Consider the following 23,771-nt stretch of genomic DNA (forward strand, 5'->3'; position numbering starts at 1 on the left):
ACATGAGAAAAAGGCATGGAAGAAGGCAGTGTGGCGCCAGGACTAGAGAGGCACCGGAAGTCAAGTTGGCTCCCCTAATCTGTTCCCCGATATAAGCCAGCTCCGCGGCAGGGCCCCTGAGCAAACCCCACTTCCTCATTTGCTTTCCCCTAGTCATCAAGTTCTGAAGAGCAATTTATTACATGTCGGGAACCTTGTGAAGCAGCTGATTCCTTTTTTTTTTTTTTTTTTTTTTTTTTAAGCAGAGCAACCACTTGTGGCTCAGGAAATGAAGTCCCAGGCAAGCGGTTTGTAGCCAGAGGTTCTAGGAAAGTAGGAAAAGCCTACGTGTGAGATCCAGCCCGCTGGCCTCAGGTCAAGTGAGGGCAGCTGTGTGAACTTGGCCCTCCAAGGCATCCACAGCCTGCCCAAGTAGCACTGGCCTCCCTGCTGTTTGTCAACCTCCTGGGCTTTGGTCACCTCCGTGGTGCTGTTCAAACCTCCACTGTACCCATTCTTTTTTTTTTTTTTAAGATTTATTTTTTATTATTTTTGTATTGGAAAGGCGGATATACAGAGAGGAGAGACAGAGAGGAAGATCTTCCGTCCGATGATTCACTCCCCAAGTGAGCGCAACGGGCCGATACTATGCCGATCCGAAGCCAGGAGCCTCTTCTGGGTCTCCCACGCGGGTGCAGGGTCCCAAAGCCTTGGGCCGTCTTCGACTGCTTTCCCAGGCCACAGGCAGGGAGCTGGAAGGGAAGCGGGGCTGCCGGGATTAGAAACGGCGCCCATATGGGATCCCGGGCGTGCAAGGCGAGGACCTTTAACTACTTGTGCCACCGCGCTGGGCCCTGTACCCATTCTTCTGGTCATCCCTCACCATCGCCTGCCCCACCCGAGGCCAGAGGCCTGGAGCATCTCAGCGAGTTGTACTCGTCCCCTGGAGAGGCTCTCTCAGTGGTTGGGGATGGGGAATGAGCCCTGGCAGGGTCGGGCTGGAGGACTCATGGCTGCCTGCTTCCCTTAGGGGAGATCTTCGAGCTGAAGGCGGAGCTCAACAGTGACAAGAAGGAGAAGAAGAAGGAGGCCGTGAAGAAAGTGATTGCATCGATGACCGTTGGCAAGGATGTCAGGTGGGTGGGAGCCTGCCACGGGGAGGCGTCTGAGCCGCGTCTGGTTCAGCACCCTCAGGATGCCAGGAGGCCAAGTCTCCCTGAGATGGCTTCCTTCCAGACCCTTCTCCCCAAACGGTGGTTGGGCCAGGCATAAAGAAGTGAGTAGAGTGGAGTAGATGGAACAGGCAGCAAGTGCTGGATGACTTGTGGCAGGACCCCTGGCAGAAGTTCCCAGAGAGCAGAGTTCTCTGCTCTGAAAAGGGCTCCTGTGTGGCCAAGTCATCTGTTGGTTTTCCAAAAAAAAAAAAAAAAGAAAGAAAGAAAAGAAAAAGAACATCAGATTTTTTCAGTTAGTGATTGATTTATTTTTAGGAGCTCAATACAATGGCTCAGTGGCTAAATCCTCACATTGCAGACACCACAATCCCATGTGGGCCCTGGTTTGTATCTCAGCTGCTCCACCTCCCATCCAGCTCCCTGCTTGAGGCCTGGGAAAGCAATAGAGGACGGCCCAAAGCCTTGGGATCCTGCACCCACATGGGAGACTCAGAAAAGGCTCCTGACTCCCGATCAGTTCAGCTGCGGCCGTTGGCAGTCATCTGAGGAGTGGGCTAGTGGATAAAGGATCTGTATCTCTTTCTCTGTAAATCTGATCTGCCTTTTCAATAAGAATGAATAAACCTTTAAAAGAAAAAAGGAAGATTTATTAATTTTTGTTGGAAAGGCAGATTTACAAAGAGAAGGAGAGGCCAAGTGAAATATCTTTCATCTGCTAGTTCACTCATCATATAGCCACGCTGCTGGAGCCAAACCGGTCTGAAGCCAGGAGCTTCTTTCAGGTTTCCCATGTGTGTGCAAGGTCCCAAGGCTTTAAGCCATCCTCTACTGCTTTCCCAGTCCACAAGCAGGGAGCTGGATGAGAAGTGCGGCAGCCAAGATCCGAACTAGCGCTCGTATGGGATCCTGACCTTCTGTAATAAAAAAAAAATTAGCCAATTGAACCATTGTACTGGGCCATGTTTTCATTCTAAATCTTCCTGCTTTACTTTGCCAGGCACTATTGTACATACAAACCAGCTGGCCCAAGTCAGGTGCACCTGCTTTTTTGCCCATCTTGTAAAACTCGGCCTAGGTCTTTCTTCTTCCTGTTACCTTCCCTGTTCGGCCCAGCCCCATGCCCTGGACTCAGTGCTTCATCTGGACAGCTCTCCTGTTCTGCGTGCTTGGGTTTACCTGCCCATCGGACTGGAGGGCCCCCTGAGGCAGGGGCGAGTTTGCAACAAGCTGATATTTGCACAGCGTTTGAGAGTTCACAGGCTGTGTTCAGCTGCTTTCCCAGCAGTTCCCATTGCCAGTAATGCCAGAGCAAAGTGACTGCTGGACAGTCATGTGGTTAATGGCAGAAGTAGGACTCGAGCCCACCCACTCTGAAATGCAAATGCAAGCTTTTGCCGGCAGATGCTCCTCGATGCCCTCTCTACACCTAGTCCTGTGTGGGGACTTAAGTGCTTCACACTGCTACAGATGTCCCCCGAGTTGCCCTGCCCCTCCCTCACCCCCATCCTCACCCAGGAAAGCCTCTTGCCTGGGAGCAGGAGGAACTGGCATGATCGCAAAGGGGTCAGGCATCTGCCAGAAAGCTAGGCCTCCTTCCAAGTCCACTCTTCCAGAACAAAGCTGCTGTCCTTCAAGTAGGACACTGCTGTTGCCTTCTCACGGAAGGAGCATCTTTGTTCCTGCCTCTCTGAGGAGCTTGTTCCACTGATGCAATAGACCCAAAAAAGCAGGCCTCTCCCAGCCACCCCCACCCCCGCTCTTCCTGGTGTGTGTTGTCCTCCCAGGGGATGCATCTGTTTCAGCTTTGGCTGTCCTGCCTTTCGGGGCTCGGGGACATTCACCTTGACTCCCTTAGTCTCATGTTGCCACATCCTTGCCAGTAGAAGTGTAAGAAATGAAAGGGAAGGTGACATATGGTTCCAGAGATAGAAATTTGTCTAGTCATGTCCTGCATTTCAAGGGGCCTGTGACTTAGGATCGTTGAGTGCCTTGTTGGGAACTAGTGTAGCAGGGTAGTGAGGGCAGATCTGGCTCCTCAGACAGGTGGACCATGTCTTCTATGAACTGGGGAGAATCCCTAGGTTTCTCAGGACTGTTGAGTGAGATCAGATATAGAAAGTCCTTAGCACCACATATGGGAAACAGCATGGCCTCTATGCCTGAGGTGCTGGTTCCCAGGTGTCAAAACAGGCCTTTGCGCTGAGAGCAGCCTGGCCCACACCCATTTTCCCCAGAACCCTGCAACCAGAGGTCCATGTAAGAGCCACGTTCTGTATCAGGGAGGGACAAGGGGTCATCATTGTTGACTCAGGCATGCCCCAGGTTTCAAGGACCTGCACCTGAAGTGTTGTCTCTTTGCCCTGCACAGGGCCCTGGGGAGTGAGTTTTCACTGCATCTTTCTTGTGAGTGAGGAAACCAAGACTGGGCACATGAGGTTTCCAGCATCCCAGAGCTACCAAGGGCTCCAGAGCTCATGCTTGAACCATGGGAGAAGAGCCACAGTGTGTGTGTGTGTGTTTGTTTCCTTTGAAATCACCCTTTGGGACTCCATGTCCTCTAGCAGGTGCCTTTCTTTTTTTTTTAATGTGATTGGTCATTTTTATTGGTGTGGTAGCAGGTGCCTTTCTACTTGTCACCTCCCTGCTGTGCCTGCTCCCCATTGGCTGCCTGGAAATCCTCACTGTTGCTTCCTCAGCCTCCCCTCTTCCACCTTGCAGTGCTCTCTTCCCCGACGTGGTGAACTGCATGCAGACAGACAACCTGGAGCTGAAGAAGCTGGTGTACTTGTACCTGATGAACTATGCCAAGAGTCAGCCAGACATGGCCATCATGGCAGTCAACACCTTCGTAAAGGTCTGCGGGAGCACTCACTGCTCCGCCTCCCCCCATCTTCTCTGGGTGGGGCTCCTTTCAGCCCTCTCAGCCTGCCCCTTCCCACCCAGGCTGAGGGCTTCTTCCTCCAGCAGAGGGCTCCCCTTCCCCACAGCAGGAGATGCTAGAGGCCTTGCCTCCCTCACTCCATGTCAGGTGGTTCCAGGCCTGATGACGCTCTCAGGACCCAGGGCTCTTGGCTAGGGCAAGGTTCATCAGTGCCCCCTTCTAGGCTGGTCCTTTCTGCTCTATAGATTGAGAAGCAAGCAGAGATGTGAATGGTCAGCTCCTTACAAACCCTAGCTCACCCTAGTGTGAGATGGACATGGGTTTAGGTCACAGCTCTGCTCTGTGACCCTGGCTAAGCTCCCAACCTTGCCGGGAACCTCACTTTCCACATATGTAAAACCAAGCCAGGGGTGTACATTCATGGTGAGGGCCGGATAGGACAGTGTGCCCAGCTTCTCACATGGCAACTGGTAGACGCTCAGTGCCCATTCCGTGGCAGTGACTTCTGGGGCTACAGGCTGCAGTCAATGGTGACCCCACAGCAGTCAGCCCAGGCTGCTGAACCCAACAAGCCATAGAGCTGCAAGCCAGGGAGAACGTGAAGCCGCACGTGGCTCATCCCATCCTGGCCACTGGCTGGTTCCCTTTAGGACTGCGAGGACCCCAACCCCCTCATCCGTGCCCTGGCCGTGCGGACCATGGGCTGCATCCGAGTTGACAAGATCACAGAATACCTGTGTGAGCCACTCCGCAAGTGCCTGAAGGACGAGGACCCCTACGTGCGCAAGACGGCAGCTGTGTGCGTGGCCAAGCTCCATGACATCAATGCCCAGCTGGTGGAGGACCAGGGCTTCCTGGACACCCTTAAAGACCTCATCTCTGACTCTAACCCCATGGTAAGGCTCTGCCACTCGCCACACCAGCTCGTCTTGCCTGCCGCTCCTCTGCCAGGGGTCCGTTCCTACACGTTAGAGCCTGGTGGTGTAGGCTGATTGTTCTTGTGCCTTCTGGTGATTCAAGCTAACCCTAACCCTACCTAGCTTGTCTTCTCTGTACTCTCTAACTAACTGGGTGACTTTCTCCTTCATCATTGAGATGAGCCTCACTCTCCAAGGCTGGCAGGAGTCCTGGGAATGTAGCATGTGTGTCCCAGTTCCTTCCTCTACCTTCCAGTCGCCATCGTCTTGTCAGAACCAGCCCTGTGCTCTATGAGGTGCTTTCCTCTTGCTCCACATCTCTGCGGGGGTGTAGAGAGTCATCCAGGAAGTAGCACAGTCTGGAAGACAAGATGCTTGCATGTGGCTGGGAGGGCAGTTCTGGGCTCCTCCCCCACAGCAGTGTGTGAGAGCAGTGTGGCAGGGTCTGTTAAGATGGAACGCCCAAACACCTGGACCCAGCCATGCTCGCTCTGTGCCCCACAGGAACACTGTCCACCCACAAGCACTGGCAGCCTGCACACGGACAGGCCATGGAGCGTTGGGTAACCTAGGGAACCGTTGTAACCCCAATGCAGAATGGACAGCCGCTCTCCTGGAAGTTTTGTTGAGGGACCAGAGCTGCAGCTAGCAAAGCCTGGTGGACCCCAGCCCCACCCATGCGTGCAGCTTGGAGGGACTCTTCAGAACTTGGTTAGCTCTGAGCCGCACGGTTGATAGTCACTGCCCTGAGCCACTGCAGCTGTTAGAGAGGAGTGTTAGGTTAGGTCGCTGGGAAGGAGTTGTGTTGCTAGAGCACTCTTCAGAATGATGTAGTCCCACCTGCAGAGGAGTCAGCAGGGGCACCATTGGGAGTGGGTTCCCTTGAGGCTGCTGACTCTGCCTATTAGATTGTAGTCCTTTTAGGATGTTCAGTCTCTAACTGTCCTTGTACTGTGAGTCCTGCTGCCCACTGGCCTTGGAGCAGCGTCCTAGCCTCTCCCCCCTCCCACCCTCAACCAGGTGGTGGCCAATGCAGTGGCTGCCCTCTCAGAGATTGCCGAGTCCCATCCCAGCAGCGATCTGCTCGACCTGAACCCACAGTCCATTAACAAGCTGCTGACAGCCCTGAACGAGTGCACCGAGTGGGGCCAGATCTTCATCCTGGACTGCCTGGCCAACTATACACCTAAGGATGACCGTGAAGCCCAGAGGTGAGCGGGCTGCTCCTCCCTAGCCAGCTCAGTGGCATCTGGTTCTCAGGCTTGGGCAGATCCCTGTTCAGATTCACCCCACACACCACCCTCAGATCCCCTCAAGGGAGGCCAGTCTTTCTTCACTATTTCCAGAATCAGGAGTTGGCAATTGGCTGATGGGGACCTGGCCGGCTTGACTAAAGCCACTGACAGTTGCATTCTATCAGTGCCCACCTTGGCAGGGGCCCCTGTACTAGATCATCTTTAAAGTGGCTCTCCACGGGAGGACCTATTCTTGTCCCATTTTGCAGAGGAGCAAACTCCAATTTAGAGAAGTGGTGGAAATTATGTTCCCAGTGGGACACATCTGACTATTGATCTTAACCAGTGTGATATGTATTTTTTGTATGTATGTGTTTGTTCTTATCCACTGATCCACTCATCAGATTCTTGTGACAGCTTCTAGGCTGAAGCTAGAAACCAGGAACTAAAGCCAGGTCTCATGTGTAAATGGGAGAGACTCAGTCACTTAAGCCAGCACTTAGTGTGCATTGACAGGAAGGTGGACCTGGAAGCGGAACCCAGAGCTAGAACCCAAAAATTTGGATGTAAGACATGGGGATCCAGACCAACCACTTACTGACAGCAAGGCTGAGTACCAACCTCTGCTGTTCCTTCTGAATGCCCTGGCAGTCAGGGAAGGGAGGGCACAATGGCTCTGGAGTGTTGCCCCGCTGCTAGCACTGCGTTTGTCTTCGTGACGTTAACTCACATGAGCCCCCAGCACGTGTGCAGAAGCATCCTTCTCTCCGTTTGATAGATGAGGACCATAGGGCTGCCTGGGGTCAGTGAGCTGTAGGACAGGGCCGAGAGCTTCCTGTCCCCAAAGACCTGCTGCATCGATAACTAAAAACAGGCTGTCTCCCCTTGTGTGTCTCCCCTCTTTGCCCTGTTGGATCGGATGGACCCCAGCATCTGTGAGCGGGTCACTCCCAGGCTCTCCCATGCCAACTCTGCTGTGGTGCTGTCTGCCGTCAAGGTGTTGATGAAGTTCATGGAGATGTTGTCCAAGGACTTGGACTACTACGGCACGCTGCTCAAGAAACTGGCCCCGCCCCTGGTCACGCTGCTGTCCGCCGAGCCTGAGCTGCAGTACGTGGCCCTGCGCAACATCAACCTCATTGTGCAAAAAAGGTACCGAGGTGCCCCCCACTTGCAGTGTGTGCTCCAGGGGCATCTCCTTTGCTCTCAAGGGAAGCTGACATTGTACCATGTAGGAAGTCTCCAAGAGTAGATTTACCCTGGAGTTCTCAATCCCGGGGATGGGGAGGAAGGCTCTCTGCCCCAGGGGACATCGACAGTGTTTCAGGGGGCTGATTGTGGGCTGGGGCAGGCTGCCATCCTCTAGTGGGTAGAGGCAGAGCACAGGCACAGGACAGCTGCTCACAGCAGGGAATTGGGAGGCTCAGCATGTCAGCAGGCACAGGCTTGAGAGGCCTTGGGTTAACCCCGCCAAGGAGCAGACTAGGGAAAGGGTAGAGTGAGGCTTGCTACCCGTGACGTTGCATGGCTCCAAGTCCTCGGGCTTCGCCAGAGATGAGACCTCCTATGTGTGTGTCCTGGGGACGAAGCCCATCCCCTGAAGTTGGAAGACTCTGAGGAAGTGAGGACCTTTAAACTTTGTCACCTGAGCCTGAGAGAGGATACAGCAGAATCCCTCAGAATGGCCAGCAGCCCGTGTTGCTCCTTGCTGTGAGAGTGACTGCCCAGTAACCCACAGTGCCCAAGGTGAGACCTGGGTTGGGCAGGGGCTGGAAGACAGTGAGCAGCATTCCTGGGGCTTCTCTGGAAAGACCCTTCCTTCCTCTGAGGGGGCTCCTGAAGTTCCACGGAGTGGCGTAGGTGTGTTTCTCCCAGCTCTTTGGTCAAACGGCTCAGCAGTCAGGACTTGGTGTCTGCAGGTGTCTGTGAAGCATCCACGTTTTACAGCAGGCTCCATGGCTAGGAGTGGGGCACATGGCAAGTGAGGGTCGCTTGTAGTCACGGTCTCCCAGAACCTGGCATCAGTTTGGTCCTTAGCCCTCAGGGATGCTCAGAGAAAGCTGTGGAACTGAAACATCTGTGAAAGTTTGGGAGGTAAACGTGGGAGAGCTTCTGACTGCCCCAGGGTGATGGGATTTGCAGTTGCAGTGGGGCCTTTATATATTGGTGTCCTTGGGTCAGCGCACTTAATAAGATGTAGTCACTGGTAGATCCCAGTGTCAGCCCAAAGAGCTTCTGTGCTTTATTTAGCAGCAAATCCCTTAAGAGGTTGTCTGTGTTATCGACACATGACTTGACCCCGGCCTGGCATGAGATTGGGCTGCTTCAACCATGTCCTCGTTGCTACACAACCTGGGTTCATGCTTCTAACACAGGGCACAGCAAAGACCCCTGGCTGGGCTAGGTTCTCCCTTGTGTGGGCAGAGCAGCACCAAATGCCAGGCTGCTTCCTTCTCTCCGTCTGCCCCGTCTTCTGCCTTTCTTATCAGCTGTCTCCATTCCTTTTCCTTTTTGTTCTGCAAAGAGGCATAGGAGTAGGAATCGAGTGGGAACTGTTGTCTTAAACTGCCCTTACCAACTTCAGGCCTGTGACCTAGGCCAAACTGCTCAACTTCTCCGTTGAGCTTGGTGGTGCCAGCAGAGGGCAAAAGGATGTTGTGGCTAAAGCAGAAGCAGTAGGGTAGGCACCTGCTGGTGATTGTGCCTGCCCAGCAAGTGTCTTCTCAGAGGCAGATGTGGGGCAGGCTGGATGCCTGTGGAATTCTGCAGGTCCCAGAAGACCACCCCAAGTTCAGAGCCACACCAGGGACTCATAGGAGTAACCTATGGTTGTGCTCATGGTGAGGTTTACTAGAGTGAGGTCCTAAGGACACCTGGCTGGGTCAGGAAGAAGCGAGTCACAGAGGCTGGAGGGACCCTGAGCGACTTTTCCTCCTCCCTCACTCCCATGACAGGTCACACACAGTGCAGATGCCCCCAGCCAGAGGGTGCAGTGTCTGCCCAGGGGAGCCTATTTAAGACCTAAGACCTAGCACCGAGCATTTTCTTTGGATCCATCCACCAAATTCTAGACTCCCAAGAGGAAAGCAGGTGTTCAGTGCATACCATACTGTTTATACAGTCGAGGCACTATTAACCACCATTATTAGCGTCTGGAAACAGCAACAACACTCCCAAAACCCAAGTCTCCATGCTTCAGGCCTGCCGTTTTTTTGTATTATTGTTATTATTAGTGGTATTAGTATTATTAGTAAGATTTATGTATACAAAAAGCAGAGTTACTGAGGCAGAATCTTCTATTCATTGATTGACTCCCCAAAAGGCCGCAGAGGCCAAGACTGAGCCAGGCCCAAGCCAGGAGCCTGCAGCTCTATCCAGTTCTCCCACAAGGATGGCAGGGGCCAAAGCACTTTAACTGTTTTCTGTTCCTTTTCCAGATAGGGAGCTGGCTCAGAGCCAGAGCAGCTGAGGCTCGAACTGGGACGCATGTGGGATGTTCAGGCATACTAGCCAACCAGGCTTCTGTGTATTTATTTATTTTAATAAACGTTTTTATCTATTTGACAGGCAGAGAGGTGGAGAGAGAGAGAGATCTTCCATCTGCTTCTTCTGAGCTGGGCCAAGCCAAAGCTCAGAACCCGTAACTCCATCCATCTCCCCAGGCACTTGGGCTTGTCTTTCCAGCTGCATTAGCAAGGAACTGTATCAGAAGTGAAGCAGCCCTTCTCTTTGCCTCTCCTCTCTCTGTAAATCTGACTTTGCATTAAAAAAAATAATAATAATAAGTAACTATTTTAAAAAAGAGAAAAGGGCCTGGTGCAGTAGCCTAGCAGCTAAATCCTCACCTTCAGCCTTCATCTGGCAGAATCCCATATGGGCACCGGTTCTAATCCCGTTAGCTTTGCTTGCCATCCAGCTCCCTGCTTGTGGCCTGGGAAAGCAGTTGAGGATGACCCAAAGCCTTGGAACCCTACACCCACGTAGGAGTCCCAGAAAAGAAGCTTCTGGGTCCTGGCTTTGGATCAGCTTTGCTCAGCTCGGCTCTGGCCATTGCGGCCACTTGGGAAGTGAACCAGCAGACAGAAAATCTCTCTATCTCTTCTCCCCTCTGTAAATGTGACTGTCCAATAAAAAAAATTAACAATTAAATAGAAGAAGTGAAGTAGTCCAAATTTGAATTGGTGCTAATATGGGATGCTGGTGTCACAGACAATGGCTTAACCTGCTGTGCCTTGATGTCAGCCCCTTGCCAGGCCGTTCTAGAACTAGGAGGCTCGGACCTGTGATGGTCTGCATTTTATGCACAAGGAAACAGGTATGAGGTCGCAGATGAAATAGAAACCAAGACCTGGCTCTCAAGCCTGTTGCCTGCCGTTTGCTGTCCTTGACTGTGAGCTCCCCTACAGGCGGGGGAGGTCAGGCCTGTGGTCACCAGACAGGCCGGTGAGCAGGCGCTTGCCCAGGAGTGTGACGTGTTTGACCCCAGAAGTGCCCAGCAAGCCTAGGTTGGGTGTCTACATGATTTGCTCTCTCGGGCCTCATGCTCTGCCTCCAGACCCGAAATCCTAAAGCACGAGATGAAGGTCTTCTTCGTGAAGTACAACGACCCCATCTACGTGAAGCTGGAGAAGCTGGACATCATGATCCGCCTGGCCTCCCAGGCCAACATCGCCCAGGTCAGCGGGATAGGGGCCAGCAGCGCCACCACCGCCCCCAGGCTGTGCTCTCTGGGCCAGCTGGACAGTGTAATCATCATTAATAGTTCTTCTCACAGGCACAGGCCCTGTGAGCCAGGAAAATTAAAAGAAAAAAAAAAGCCTGAAATTTTTGTTACTAAAGAATGCTCTTGTTACCCACCAGCCATCCATGAAAAAGTAGTTGACATGTTAGACAAGCTCGACCTAAAACAGAGGGTCCAGCTCTGCCAGCCAGCCCTCCCCTCCCTGCTTCCCAGCACCTGACCGCTCCCTCCCTCCCTCCTTCCCTCCCTCCCCCCCTTCCCTGGAGCAGAAGTCAGAATCCCATCCTTGTAGGGTTCTGTGTGTTCCCACTGCCCTAAGGCCTTGGCCCCCCACCCCGCCAGTTCCCCAGCTGTATCTTCTGTGTTTGCGACAGGTGTTGGCAGAGCTGAAAGAATACGCAACAGAAGTGGATGTGGACTTTGTGCGGAAGGCTGTGCGCGCCATCGGCCGCTGCGCCATCAAGGTGGAGGTGAGGCTCTGGGGCTCTTGGCCAGCCTGGGAGGGGGAGATGAGCCCATGGTAGGCCAGTCTCATCTCAGCAGCATCTGCCAGCTTAGGCTCCAGAAGGGCCATAGTGCAGGTCTGGTCCGGCTCCTCCACATCTTGTCTTCTGTGGCCCTATGAGTTGCTCTGGCTTACATTAACCCATCACAGTAATGGTTCTCCCACAGCCCTAGCTAAAACGAAGGGGCGGTCACAAGCTGAAGGAGGCCAGGGTGGACTTAGCTTCCATTCCATAGGGCTCTGGGGCAGAGCGCTGCCTGCTGAATGCTCTAGCAAGTGTCCTGACTCGGCTGTCCCTGGCATTTTTCTCTGAGTTCCCCAGGCCGCAAAAGCTTCTACGCTGCCGTCTCATTCCTTCTTTTTATGCCTATGAAGACGTTCCTTGATTGCTGGACCCAAAGTGTTTTTAAGACTTACTTATTTGAAAGGCAGACTCATACCAAGAGAGGGAAAGACAGAGACAGAAAGTTCTTCCATCTACTAGTTTACTCCCCAAATGGCTGCAATAGCCAGGGGTGGGCCAGGCTGAAGTCAGGAGCTTGGAGCTGCTTCTGGCTCTCCCACATGGGTGCAGGGGCCCAAGCACTTGGGCCGTCTTCTGTTGTCTTCCCAGGTGCATTAAAAAGGGGGCTGGATTGGAAATGGAACAGCCAGATCTCAAACCACTACTCATAAAATGTGCTGATCTCACCAGGCAGTGGCCTTACCCACTATGCCACAGTGCCAGCCCCCCATGAACCAGAATCTTCAGCAGGTTCTCTGGCAGCTAGGGGATCCTGGAAAAATTGGTTGTGCACAGTGAAGACCCTTAGATGTTTATCCTTTGGGTGTATGTTGACCATCGTGAGATATCTTTGTTTACAGAAAGAGAAGGAGAGACAGCTAGCTCACTCCCCAGAGAGTGGCAATGACCAGAGCTGGTTCAAGCTGAAGCCAGTAGCTGAGAGCTTCATCTGGGTCTCCCATGTGGGTGGTAGGGACCTAAACACGTGGACCATCTTCTGCTGCTTTTCCCTGATCATTAGCAGGGAGCTGGATCAGAAGTGAAGATGCCAGGACTTGAACTGGCATTCAAATGGGATGGCCTAACTCATTGCAGTACTCACAACCCTGGAGGCAGGAACGTGAGCTTTTTTAGAAAAAGAGGTGGAGATGCCAGTGTTGCAGTGTGGTGGTCAAGCCACTGCTTGCAGGACTAGCGTCCCGGCTGTGCTACTTCTGATCCAGCGCCCTGCTCATGTGTCAGATGGTAGCAGAAGATGGCTGCAATCCCTGGTCTCCTGCCACTCATGGAAGAGCTGGATGGTGTTCAGGTCCCTGGCCTTGACCTGGCCCAGCCTAGACTGTTCTGGATGTTTGAGGAATGAACCAGAAGTTGAAAGATCTTTTTTTCTCCCTGTCAATCTTTCAAGTAAATAAAATCTTGGAGAGAGAGAGGTAGAGTCAGACTGGAGCCTTCAGGGCTTGGCCAGGGGGAGTGTCCTTGGTCTGGGGGACCCCTTCTCAGCATCTCTGCCTTGGGCTGCTTCTCAGTCTCATCCTGTATCCCCCATCCCGCCTCCCTAGGTCCCCTACCGTCACAAGGCCATCATCTGGCATGGGTGCTCCTCTGCCCTGTTATCTGGGCAGAGTGTTCGATTCACACTGTAACAAGGAAGATAGGCAAGGAAGGAGTGGCCTAGAGCCCTTGGCTCAGGCTCTGGTGGAGCTCGGGCCCCAGGACCATGCCCACACTCCTGTCTTCTCCCATACAGCAATCCGCAGAACGTTGTGTGAGCACGTTGCTCGACCTCATCCAGACCAAGGTCAACTACGTGGTCCAGGAAGCCATCGTGGTCATTAAGGACATCTTCCGCAAGTACCCCAACAAGTACGCGCTCACCCCTCTTCCTTCTTTCAAAGGAAGCTCTGGGTTTTCCTTACTTCCCCTGAGCTGCCCTTGTGCTCCGAAGGCTAAAATAAGAGTTAAAATGGAACAGATCTATCTTAAACCCAGTTTGCTCACCACATCTCGGGGTCTTGTCGGGCAGCTTGCTGTGGGTCTCCCCAGGAGTGATTGTGGGGGCTGCTTGAGCTCACATGCTGTTGTGCCCTGGTCTCCCAGGTATGAGAGTGTGATTGCCACGCTGTGTGAGAACCTGGACTCGCTGGATGAGCCTGAGGCCCGGGCTGCCATGATCTGGATCGTGGGCGAGTATGCCGAGCGCATTGACAACGCTGACGAGCTGCTGGAGAGCTTCCTCGAGGGCTTCCATGACGAGAGCACGCAGGTGGGCCACCGGGCCAGGTGGGTCAGGTCCCTCCCCCAACCCGTGGCCCATCCTGCCCTGACGGTCATTTCACTCCTGCACTGCCGGTGTGGACAGACTGGATGTGTCAGGGAGAGGTGTGACCCCTTTCCTCAGGGACACATGAGGTGCTCCTGGTGGTATGGGTGACAGGAGGGTTTAAGTTACTGCTTTACTTTCCATTTTCCTATCTGTGTTTGGGTAGTTACTACACTGACACAGTTCAGGATTGAAGGGATCTAGGACTGACTTACAATGGAAAGTTATTCCCACTGTTGTTCCGGGCACCAGTTCTCCCAGAGGTCACCAGTACTCCTGCTCTCTTGAGGATGTTTCCACAGAAGAGTTCTGAATACACCAGCAGATGCACACACATGTAAACATACACACAGGCGCAGTGGGCTGTGAACATTCATAGCCCTTCCTGTGGTGAGTGCGGACACTGGTTAGTGAGCACTGAACCTTCTCACGGGAGAGCTGTGGAGTCTGCTTCCTGAGCTCTGCACATGGTTGGTGTGTAGCCTTGTTTGCCGTGCATGTTCCTCTCTAAAGGTAGCCTAGTTGATACACATTGTCCGTTGACTTAACATTGGACTCAGGGCTCACCACACTGTAACTCCTGCCTGAGTGAAGCTTATCTAACATACCTGTTTTCTCCAAAAGACACTCAGTATAGCTGTCCTTACTGTGCTTAGGAACTCTCCATAGCACTTGGCCCGTGTGCTTCAGGTCTCTCAAACTGTGAAAAACATGGCACCAAGCAGACCCGCGTTGGCATCAGGGCAGCTCCAACAGGAAGGAAGGCAGAACCTGGCCTGACTTAGGTCCACTCAGAACAGGCGTGTCATAGGACTCCACATGTGTCTACAGGTGACCACAGAGGTGCCTGTAGGATTGATTTGGGGGCTGCAAAGTTGGCAAGTGGACAAAATCACAGATACAGACTCTGTTCATAGGAGCAATAAATGAGAAATATATATATATGTATTTTTTTCTTTCTTTTATATAACACAGTACTGGTATATTTGAGTTGTTTAGGACCTTGCTTTGTTTCCTTAAAAATGTATCAGGGCCCTGCCATTATTCATTTACACAATCCACCTCACTTGACGGGTTTTAAACAGAAGAGTTATGTGCAGTTGCCTGTGTGTTGCACGTCTGTGTTCAGAGTCACACAAGTAGGATGCTTAGAGGAGAAGCTGTGTGTGCTGGGGACCCTGTAGCTGTGGCCTGGGTGTCCTGGGCACGGAGTGAATGCTGGTTCCTCTGGTCCCACACGCTCCTGCCTGGCCCGGCCCTCTTTCCTGCTTGTTTTTGCCCATCTGATCGATGGTAAAGGGTAGCTCAGTGTAGCTTTGCCTGCTCTGCTGCTACAAGTGGGGTTGAGCGTCTTGTTTGTGTTGCCTTCTTTGTGAGCTGGGCAGTCTCTGCATGTGTCTGGGCCTCTCTGAGAGCAGAGATCTTAGCTGCCCCACGAGGACAGTGTCATCCAGTGGAGTCCAAGCAGGATGCAGGGGGCCTGGGAATCTGAATCCACACCCTTCGTCTGTCCCTTTCCAGCTCAGTGGCTTTGTGTTGAGCCCTTTACCTCTCTCAGCCTCACTGTCCTCATTTGTAAAATGAGAAGCATGAGGCTTTGCTGTGACAGTTAACTGGAATGTTCCATGCTATATCCTTAGCACTTTTTAGCTATTACTGGTTTGTGTCAGACGCAGCCTAGTTCAGGCCAGAAAGGAGACCATGTGGTTCCTGTGGCTGGCACCTCCAGGGTCCCTTCGCACTGTCCTGCCTCAGGGGCTCAGATGGTGACTTTGAGCTTGTCCCTGCCTCCCTGCGGTGGCTTCTGCCTTGGGTGGACTCTCGTTAGTGGAGGCAGGCCACTAGAAGACAGTGGTTGCCAGGCGTTGGTGAGTACTGACTGCCATAGAGAGAGAACCCTCCCTGGGCCTAGGTGCATACTCATAGCCAGTGCCTGTGACTCTGCAGGGTGTGGATCCCACATCTCAGTCACGCCAGCAAAAACAACAGATGGTCACCCCCAAATTGTAAAAAATTACTCCCACTGTCCCTTCTGCCTACTGCTATCCGCCCCAAGCTACCTTCACTCTCAGTTCCAGCCTCTTCCTGCCCTCGCCTCTGAGACATGGAGCTGGGCATGTGATGGTCTCTGTCCCTGCAATCAGGGCCACCCAGGATTCCTGCCAAGTGTGCCCTGCAGGGGTGTGTTTCTGCCCCCGTGTTAGAGTAAATCTCTCACAGCCTCTTACTCCTCAGTTAAGCCTGCTAAGGAGCCAGGATTAGAGCAGTCAGAGGAGACAGAGCTCAGCCAGGGGCCTGATGCAGTGACAAGAGACAGAGCTCTCAGGTTCTGAAGCCAGGGTCCTCCTCTGCTGCCCACCATGCTTGTTTTCTTGTGTTTGGGGCAGGATTCCTGCAGGTGACCAGCTGTTTGCTCTGAGTGGTGTGCCCACTGCAGTGCTGAGTAAGCAGTGATGGTGGTGTCCTACCCACGGTCATTCCACCACCCAAGTCTGCATGCAATGTGAAGCTCTTCTTCTATGCTTTGCAGTTAGAGAGCTCATTCTGGGGTGCCTCAGTGAACCACATCCTGACTGCTGGACCTCTCTGGCCATGGGCAGGAAGATTCATCCACCCAACTTGCATCTGTCCCTGGTCCTACCATGCCATCTTGTGTGGATGGTACAGCCCCTGGCACCACTGCAGTAGGGTTGTCTGGAATAGACAGGCTCATGGGGGCATCACGTATTAGGAGAAGCTGAGCCAAGGGCCCTGGGCTTGTGGGCAGGGCACCCTATGACAGCAGAGACCAAGGCAGACCTGAGTGGGAAGCCCGGAGCCTGGCAGTGATGAGTGGTCCCAGGCAGCTAGTGGAACTTTTGTGTGAGGTAGTGGGGTGAGGACAGCTGTTCCAGGAGAGCAGAGTCCCTAAGAAGTGTTCTCTGTTGCCTCAGGGACTCTGCTCATTGACCCTGTAGGGTAGGGCACCTGTTTGATAGATGAGGAAACAGCTCTTCCGTGGCAGGCTGGTGCTACAGGCCCTGGTGGCCCACTCATTTGGGGCTCGCTGACACTTTCACCTGTAGACAGGCTAGATGCCTAGTCCAGGGTCACCTAGTGAAAAGACCAGAGAGTGGATGAGATGCGAGCCCACTTCAGCCCCAAGCAAGCTGCCCTAATTGTCTTTTGCAAAGCTTAGAAGAACCCTGTGTGCTGCCCTTGCCTGTGTGCCCCCCTCATCCTCACAGACGGAATGGCTTCCCACGGATGGCCTGGCCAGGGGTTGGCAGCAGATCCTGGGCTGCCTCCTGCCTTGGAAACAGCCAGCCTAGAGCTCCTCTGCCATTGGTTTGTGTGTGGCCAAATCATGGGGATTCTGGAACATTTAATCCCACTCACAGGCCGTACCTTCTCCAGTCTCACTCGTGCTGCGTGGCAGGGTAATGGAGTCATTTGTCGCGGAAAGTGCTCTCCTGCTGGACAGGTCCAGGATACGCAGCCACAGTATTGCTACCAAGCTTGCTGCACCATTGGTCCTACCTCCTTTTCCAAAACCTGCCCCTGACACAGCCTCAGACTCCTGGCGCTGCCCTGCTTCCACAGCCTCACGTGCCCTCTCCTACAAATGAGACTGCAGCTGGGCAGGGACTAGTGTAGGGCACTGTTCCTGCACAGATATTCTCTGTTAGCAGATGGGTGTACTTTGGAAATGTGGGAGAATACAGTCCAGGGATGAGTTTATGTCTTAGGGCAGTCATCTGGATTTCTGTTCACTTTCTCTTTTCTCAAATACACAGGTTTTTCTCTTTAAAGAATCCCATCCCATGTTTCTTTTAAGATTTATTTGTGTATTATTTGAGAGGCAGAGAAACAGAAAAATCTTTCGTCCACTGGTTCATTCCCCATCTGGCCAGGCTAAAGCCAGGAGCCTGGAACTTCTTCCAGGTCTCCCACGTGGCTGTCAAGGAGCCCAGGCACCTGGACTGCTTCCACTGCCTTCCCAGCTGAATTAACGGGTGCTGGATCAGAATTATAGCAGGGCCTGGCACAGTAACCTAATAGCTGAAGTCCTCACCTAGCAAGTGCCGGGATCCCATAAGGATGCAGGTTCATATCCCGGCTGCTCCACTTCCCTTGGGAGCCCTGCAGGAAGCTCTTGGCTCCTGGCTTTGGATAGGTTCAGCTTTAACCATTATTGCCACTTGAGGAGTGAACCAACAAATGAAAGATCTTTCTCTCTATCTATCCTCTCTCTAAATCTCACTTTCCAATTAAAAAATATATATATTTTAAAACAAAAAAAAGAATTGTAGCAGCCAGGACTTGAAGCAGAACTCTAATATAGAATGCTAGCATCCTAAGCAGTACTTAGCCTGCTACACCATAGTGCTAGCACCAGCTCTGGCACTAGACTGAGAGGTAACTGGGGACACAGAGGTGAATGAGGCAGACAGTGGCCCTGCCCACAGTGGGTTCACAGCCATGGGACTGCCCAAGTGATTGATCTCAGGGCTTACTGGGGCCTCAGCAGGAGACCCAAGGTATGAGCTGTTGGCCAGGCTGAGACACAAGCATGTCCAGGTGGAAGGCCAGGGCAGTAGGTGGCAGACAGCAGGAGCAGTTCCCCCACCCACGGGTAGGGGAAAGCACAGCTCTTCCATGGCAGGCTGGCGCTATGGGCCCTGGTGGCCCACTCATTTGGGGCTTGCTGACGCTTTCACCTGTTGACAGGTAATCCCTTTGAGAAGTGAACCAGCCATACGTGTCTTGTGATGTTGTAGGTTTCGAGTTTGTCCAGATACCTTGTGGCCTGAGCTCAGCCCAATTCCCAGAACCTCAGGCCTGGACAGCGCCCAGCCTCACAGACATTTTAGGTTTGCCAAGTACACTTGCTCAGCTCCATGTTGAGTGCTTGATATCAGGGTCTGAGTTGCTTGGTAGCACCCACACACCTCCCAGCCTGTGCTGCATTCCAGGGCCAGCCCCAAACCTTGTACAGCTGTTCTTGGTTTGCAGCAGCTTTACAAAGTCTTCCTCTCACTGGTCCCCCTGCCCCACATGCAGGTGCAGCTGCAGCTGCTGACGGCCATCGTGAAGCTGTTCCTGAAGAAGCCAACAGAGACACAGGAGCTCGTGCAACAGGTTCTCAGCCTGGCCACTCAGGTGCGTGCCATGCAGTCCCAGCTCCAACTGGGAGAAGTGGAGTGGGGTCAATGGTGAGGTGGAGACAGGCTACAGGGGAAGAGGGGAATGGGGTCCCCACTATCACCTTGATGATGTGGCTGCAGGAGTCTCCTGGCCTCCGCTCACCCACCTGCTCTGCTCCGTGTTCATGGCTCCTCTTCTCTCCCTCCCCCAATTAACTCCCAAGGACTCAGACAACCCAGACCTGCGGGACCGAGGCTACATCTACTGGCGCCTGCTCTCCACGGACCCTGTGGCCGCCAAGGAGGTAGTGCTGGCCGAGAAACCACTCATCTCAGAAGAGACAGACCTCATTGAGCCCACACTGCTGGACGAGCTCATCTGCTACATTGGCACGCTGGCATCCGTCTACCACAAGCCACCCAGCGCCTTCGTGGAGGGGGGCCGGGGCGTGGTGCACAAGAGCCTGCCGCCCCGCACCGCCTCGTGAGTGAGACCTGCATGGAGGGAAACTCCAACTTCTGCAACCCAGTGCTTCCTGCACACAGGGTGTTTGCCAATCTCCTAGGGCCCTTAAAATGGCTCTGGCAGAAAATCGCCCTGGTTAGCAAATGAGCACTTCAGACATTGGGAGCTTGACTGGCTGGTCCAGGACTCTGTTTTCGGTGCTCTCCCAGGTGGGCGGGTCAAGGGTGGCAGGGACCACAGGCAGCCCTTCCCCTTCACCCATCCATGTGGAGACCCTAAAAGACATGTGCAGAAACTGAAGGCAGAAGGGATGAGTGCAGGGAGCCCCAGTACCTGTCCTGGCAGGGATGCCTGAGGTGGGACTCTGGCCTTGCTGAGACAGCCTGACACCCCCACTACTGACCCTGCCTCCTTTGTACCTGGCAGGAGTGAGAGCACCGAGAGCCCGGAGACAGCCCCTGCTGGAGCGCCACCTGGGGAGCAGCCGGATGTTGTCCCCACCCAGGGGGACCTGCTGGGTGACCTCCTCAACCTGGACCTGGGCCCCCCAGTGAGTGGCCCACCCCTGGCCACCTCATCAGTGCAGATGGGAGCTGTGGACTTGCTTGGCGGTGGCCTGGACAGCCTGGTATGTCCCTCTGGGTGATGTTTGAGCGTAACCTTCAGGGCAGCAGTCCTGGAGTGCCTCGGGTATCTTACAGAGTCCCTCCAAGGCAGCTGTTAGCTCCCTTCTCAAATGAGAAATTGGGCAACTCTCCCTCCAGACTAGCGTAGCTGCTCAGTGGCAGAGATAGGATTGAGCCCTTGCGTTGGACCACTGAATCCCAGGCTACTTGGCCAGTGTGGGTGCAGGGCAGTTCACCCCATCTCTTCAGTTCTGGCTGCACAATTGCCTTTACCTGGATGGCAGGGATGCTCCTGGCCTTGAGCATCCAGACCTGGGTCCACTCACCCTTGGGCTGCACCAGCTGGCAGCTGCATTCCAGCCAGGCCCACCTGATAGAGACAAAGCCAGGGAGTGATGAACTGGGACTTTTCTGGGCCCAAGGAGAAGGCAGCCAGTTCCTTCATTGACCGTGGAGAGCCCAGGTCCCCAAGGCTGCAGCCTGGGGGCAGGAGACTGGCAGCCATTGCTGCGGGGCAAGGGTAGGACGAGCTGTAGGAGGGCGACTGAGGGGATAACCATGGGGACAGTGGCCTTCCTTCAGAGACATGGGGTCTGGGCTTTGTACCAAACTTGCTCCGGGTAGAGCCACGATGACTAACCTTATCCCTCTCTCTGGTCTCTCTCTGGTCTCTCCCTGGTCTCTCCTGGCTTCTCTCTGCATGTCGCTGCCTCTTCTCTTCACCCTGCCTGCTTCTGCTTGGAGATGGGGGATGAGCCTGAAGGGGTATGGTGCAACCCTGTGTCACAAAGTTTTTGTCCTTGCAGCTACTCCCTGCTGAGCCCTGGCTCTTGGTCAGGCACTGGGCGGCCTCTTTGGCTGTTTGGCACCCAGCTGCCATCGAACCCCTATTCCTGTAGATGCTTCACCTGTTCTCACATCTTGTGACAGTTTTCCTGGTCCCTGCTCTGACCTCCTGGAGGCAGAGCCCCATCTGCCCAGCACTGTGCCCCCAATAGTGTGTTGCAGGTCCCCCATTCTCTCCTTTGGACCCTTGAGCTGTAAGTTGGGGAGCCTCCCCAGCCCTTCTCCCGAGGTTACCCCCAGGTCTCCAAGCTTGCAGGACATGGGAGGGCTCTGCCTCTCTGCCCCACCCCATCCCTCTGTCTTGTTTATTTGCCAGTTTGACTTGATGTCAGGGCTGTCCAGCACCCAGCCCCACCCTGTTTGTTCTCTCAAGAGCTTGGTGATCCTGCTCCTCCTGGGAATTGGTGCCACTCCTGTGGTGCCTGCCTCTGACTCTTCCCCCCTCCTTTCTAGATTGGGGGCACCAACTTTGCAGCCCCCTCAACCACAGCAGCACCAGCCAACCTCAGTGCTCCCATGGGCAGTGGCCTGAGTGACCTCTTCGACCTGACCAGTGGCGTGGGCAGCCTGTCGGGGTCCTATGTGGCCCCTAAAGCAGTAAGTACCTCACATCCTCAGCCCAAGAGCAGACTCGGAACTCCCTAAGCAATCTGTGTGGATTTCCCTCAGACCACTGCTAATGAGAGGAGCAGGGTGGTGGGAGTCAGAAAAAGAACTAAGTCAGGAGGCGTGTAGCATGAGCTCCAGCCCGTGGAGCCAGGTTCCATGCCCGGAACATGTTTGTGGGCAGACCTGGAGGTGAGGAAGAGCCTGCTTCAGTGCCATTAGCACCTTGTACTGGAGGCACAGCCCGCTTACAGAAGCCAGAGGAATCCCATGACATCCCCACATAGAGAGAACATGAAAAGAAGAGAACGCAAGTGCAGATCTCAGTGCTGCCAACCCCAGGACGGCCGCAGCCGTTAGCGGTACAGCACAGGGTGCCACCAGTTCCTGGAACAGCACCTGACACCCAGCAAAGTTCTAAGCAAGACACGGAGCAGGCTGCTCAGGATTTAACAGAAAAATTCACCACATTTCTTGGTAGTACATTGTGAGGATTCTTGTCCCCAGGACAGGAAGTCCAACATCCCTGAATCTGTCCCTCCAAACCTGGCATGTGCACCTACTCTCCCACCCCATTGCGCCTCCACACATGCCTGCTGTGCTACTGAGATGGCTCTGCCCTTGAGACTCCTGGCCAGACCAGAGATGAGTAGGGTGAAGGCTGGGGTGCTGGATGGGGCAAGGCTCAGCACTTGCTCTTGACCCTGGTGAGCAGAGTGATGGAGCAGACCTGTTTGCATTGAAACCAGGGGCTGTGGGGAGGGAAGGAGGCAGAGCATGGAGTCTGGCAGAGACCATGATAGGGCCTGGACCAAGAAAGATGTCAGGGGGTAGAAATGGATCCCCGTGGAAGAGAGGAGCAGCAGGACCTGTGGAGTGGGGGATCTGGTTTGAGCAGCAGGTGGGAAAAGGTCTGAGATGGAGTTGAGTTTGGGGTATAAGACCCTGTGGGTCAGGCATCAGGAGGAGGGTTTAGCCGCCAGAGCTGCCACTTCTGAAATGTGCTTGGCACTGTACAGTGAGGTCTGTCGTGACCAGAGAACCATGAACCATCCCCTGCCCTGCCCTGCCCTGACCTCAGCCATGGTGTGTAGGCACCACCTACAGTGATGATGGCTGAAGCCCCCCACCCCCGCACCAGGCAGGCGCCTTGGTGGGGCGTGGGTCCCGAGGAGGCACAGCCAACAGCAGTTCTGTTGGCGGCAGCTGCCAGCTTACATGCCAGGCACCCACGCTGCATTCCTACTGCCTCCTCCCAGCAGCCCAAGTGCTGTTGTCCCCATCTGTACTGAGAAAGCTGAGTGCTGGCTGCCTGTGCTCACAGTGCTGGTAGTGAGAGAGCCTGGAGCTGAGCGCAGGTCCTGTGGGACCACGCCCAAAGTGTCAGGGAACCATTTGTACACCTGCCCTCATGCTGGCATCGTCAGGGTCAGTAGGACCTGACCGGAGAGCCTGCTTTTGGGCTTGATGTGAAGTAGAGGTGGGAACCTTCACCCCCCCGTGGGCTGCATAAGGCCTGTCCGATCACATGGTCTGGTCCTGCCAGGGCAGCCACACGGGAGACTTAAAAGTCAGTATGTCTGTAGCAAGCTGATGTTTAAGTTGCTGATTTTGCATGGCCGGGTGAGTGGTGTTACAAATATCCCTTTGCAGAAAAGAAGGTTCCACACCTTGACATAGAAGATGTTTGTCTCATTGCCACATGATTGGCCCTCTCGGAACTGTTGAAAGCTCAGTAGGGATTGCTACAGCTCTATGGGTGCTGGCCCTTGGCTTGCGTGTTGGTTATAGCATCAGGAATAATCAGGGCGGGCTGCAAGAGAAGCTCCTAAACAATGCGGAGAAAGGTGCTAGGACCCAACTGTATGTGTCACTGAGTGTTGACTGCCTTAAGCATTCAGGGCTGCACAGGGGCTGCTGGGTGAGGGTTCATTGATTCGTCCAGTAAACAGGACCTGTATGAGACTCCCAAGAGCAGCCAACAGAACCAGGCACCTGTGGCTGGGAGAGGAGCAAGGCTGTACCAGGAGGAAGGAAGCCTGGTGAGAGGCAGCGTACAGGGAAGCCTGGGCCCAAGGCCGGGGTTGGTGGCCCCCCTATGTGCTATCTCCATGTCAGGTCACAGCTGAGAACTGACACAAGTAGCTCCTGCCCTCACTGATTTGTTCAGAGTTAACCAAGTAAGGGGAGTAGGGTGGGGTGTTCCCAGCAGAGGAGAGGTGGGTCCCGGGGAGGATGGGGGCAGCCTTTGAGGGGCTGGAAGGGGTTGGAAGGAGTTTTCAGGTGCTGTGGTCAGATTTGCATCTTGAAAGGTGACTGAGTACTGTAGGCAGGGGAGAGA

At 54.0% G+C, this 23,771-nt stretch overlaps 1 protein-coding gene across 3 annotated transcripts in view; it reads left to right on the forward strand.

Moving 5' to 3' along the window:
• Nucleotides 1-23,771, forward strand: part of AP1B1 (adaptor related protein complex 1 subunit beta 1) — a 49,902-nt gene that overhangs the window by 20,697 nt on the left and 5,434 nt on the right. For 2 of the 3 annotated variants that reach the window (XM_041003465.1, XM_041003466.1), the window contains exons 3-15: nt 1,010-1,115; nt 3,873-4,008; nt 4,686-4,931; nt 5,973-6,163; nt 7,118-7,339; nt 10,743-10,863; nt 11,303-11,398; nt 13,188-13,303; nt 13,538-13,703; nt 18,804-18,902; nt 19,111-19,370; nt 19,779-19,980; nt 21,278-21,421. In XM_041003465.1, coding sequence (XP_040859399.1) covers nt 1,010-1,115; nt 3,873-4,008; nt 4,686-4,931; nt 5,973-6,163; nt 7,118-7,339; nt 10,743-10,863; nt 11,303-11,398; nt 13,188-13,303; nt 13,538-13,703; nt 18,804-18,902; nt 19,111-19,370; nt 19,779-19,980; nt 21,278-21,421 — 2,105 coding nt within the window. Of the gene's footprint in view, nt 1-1,009; nt 1,116-3,872; nt 4,009-4,685; nt 4,932-5,972; nt 6,164-7,117; nt 7,340-10,742; nt 10,864-11,302; nt 11,399-13,187; nt 13,304-13,537; nt 13,704-18,803; nt 18,903-19,110; nt 19,371-19,778; nt 19,981-20,722; nt 20,744-21,277; nt 21,422-23,771 lie in introns of all 3 variants that reach the window. The other variant, XM_041003464.1, reaches the window with a different exon arrangement.

Source organism: Ochotona curzoniae, unplaced genomic scaffold (genome assembly GCF_017591425.1).
Source record: "Ochotona curzoniae isolate NIBS_2020 unplaced genomic scaffold, NIBS_Ocur_1.0 scaffold_274, whole genome shotgun sequence".
Taxonomy (NCBI): Eukaryota; Metazoa; Chordata; class Mammalia; order Lagomorpha; family Ochotonidae; genus Ochotona; species Ochotona curzoniae.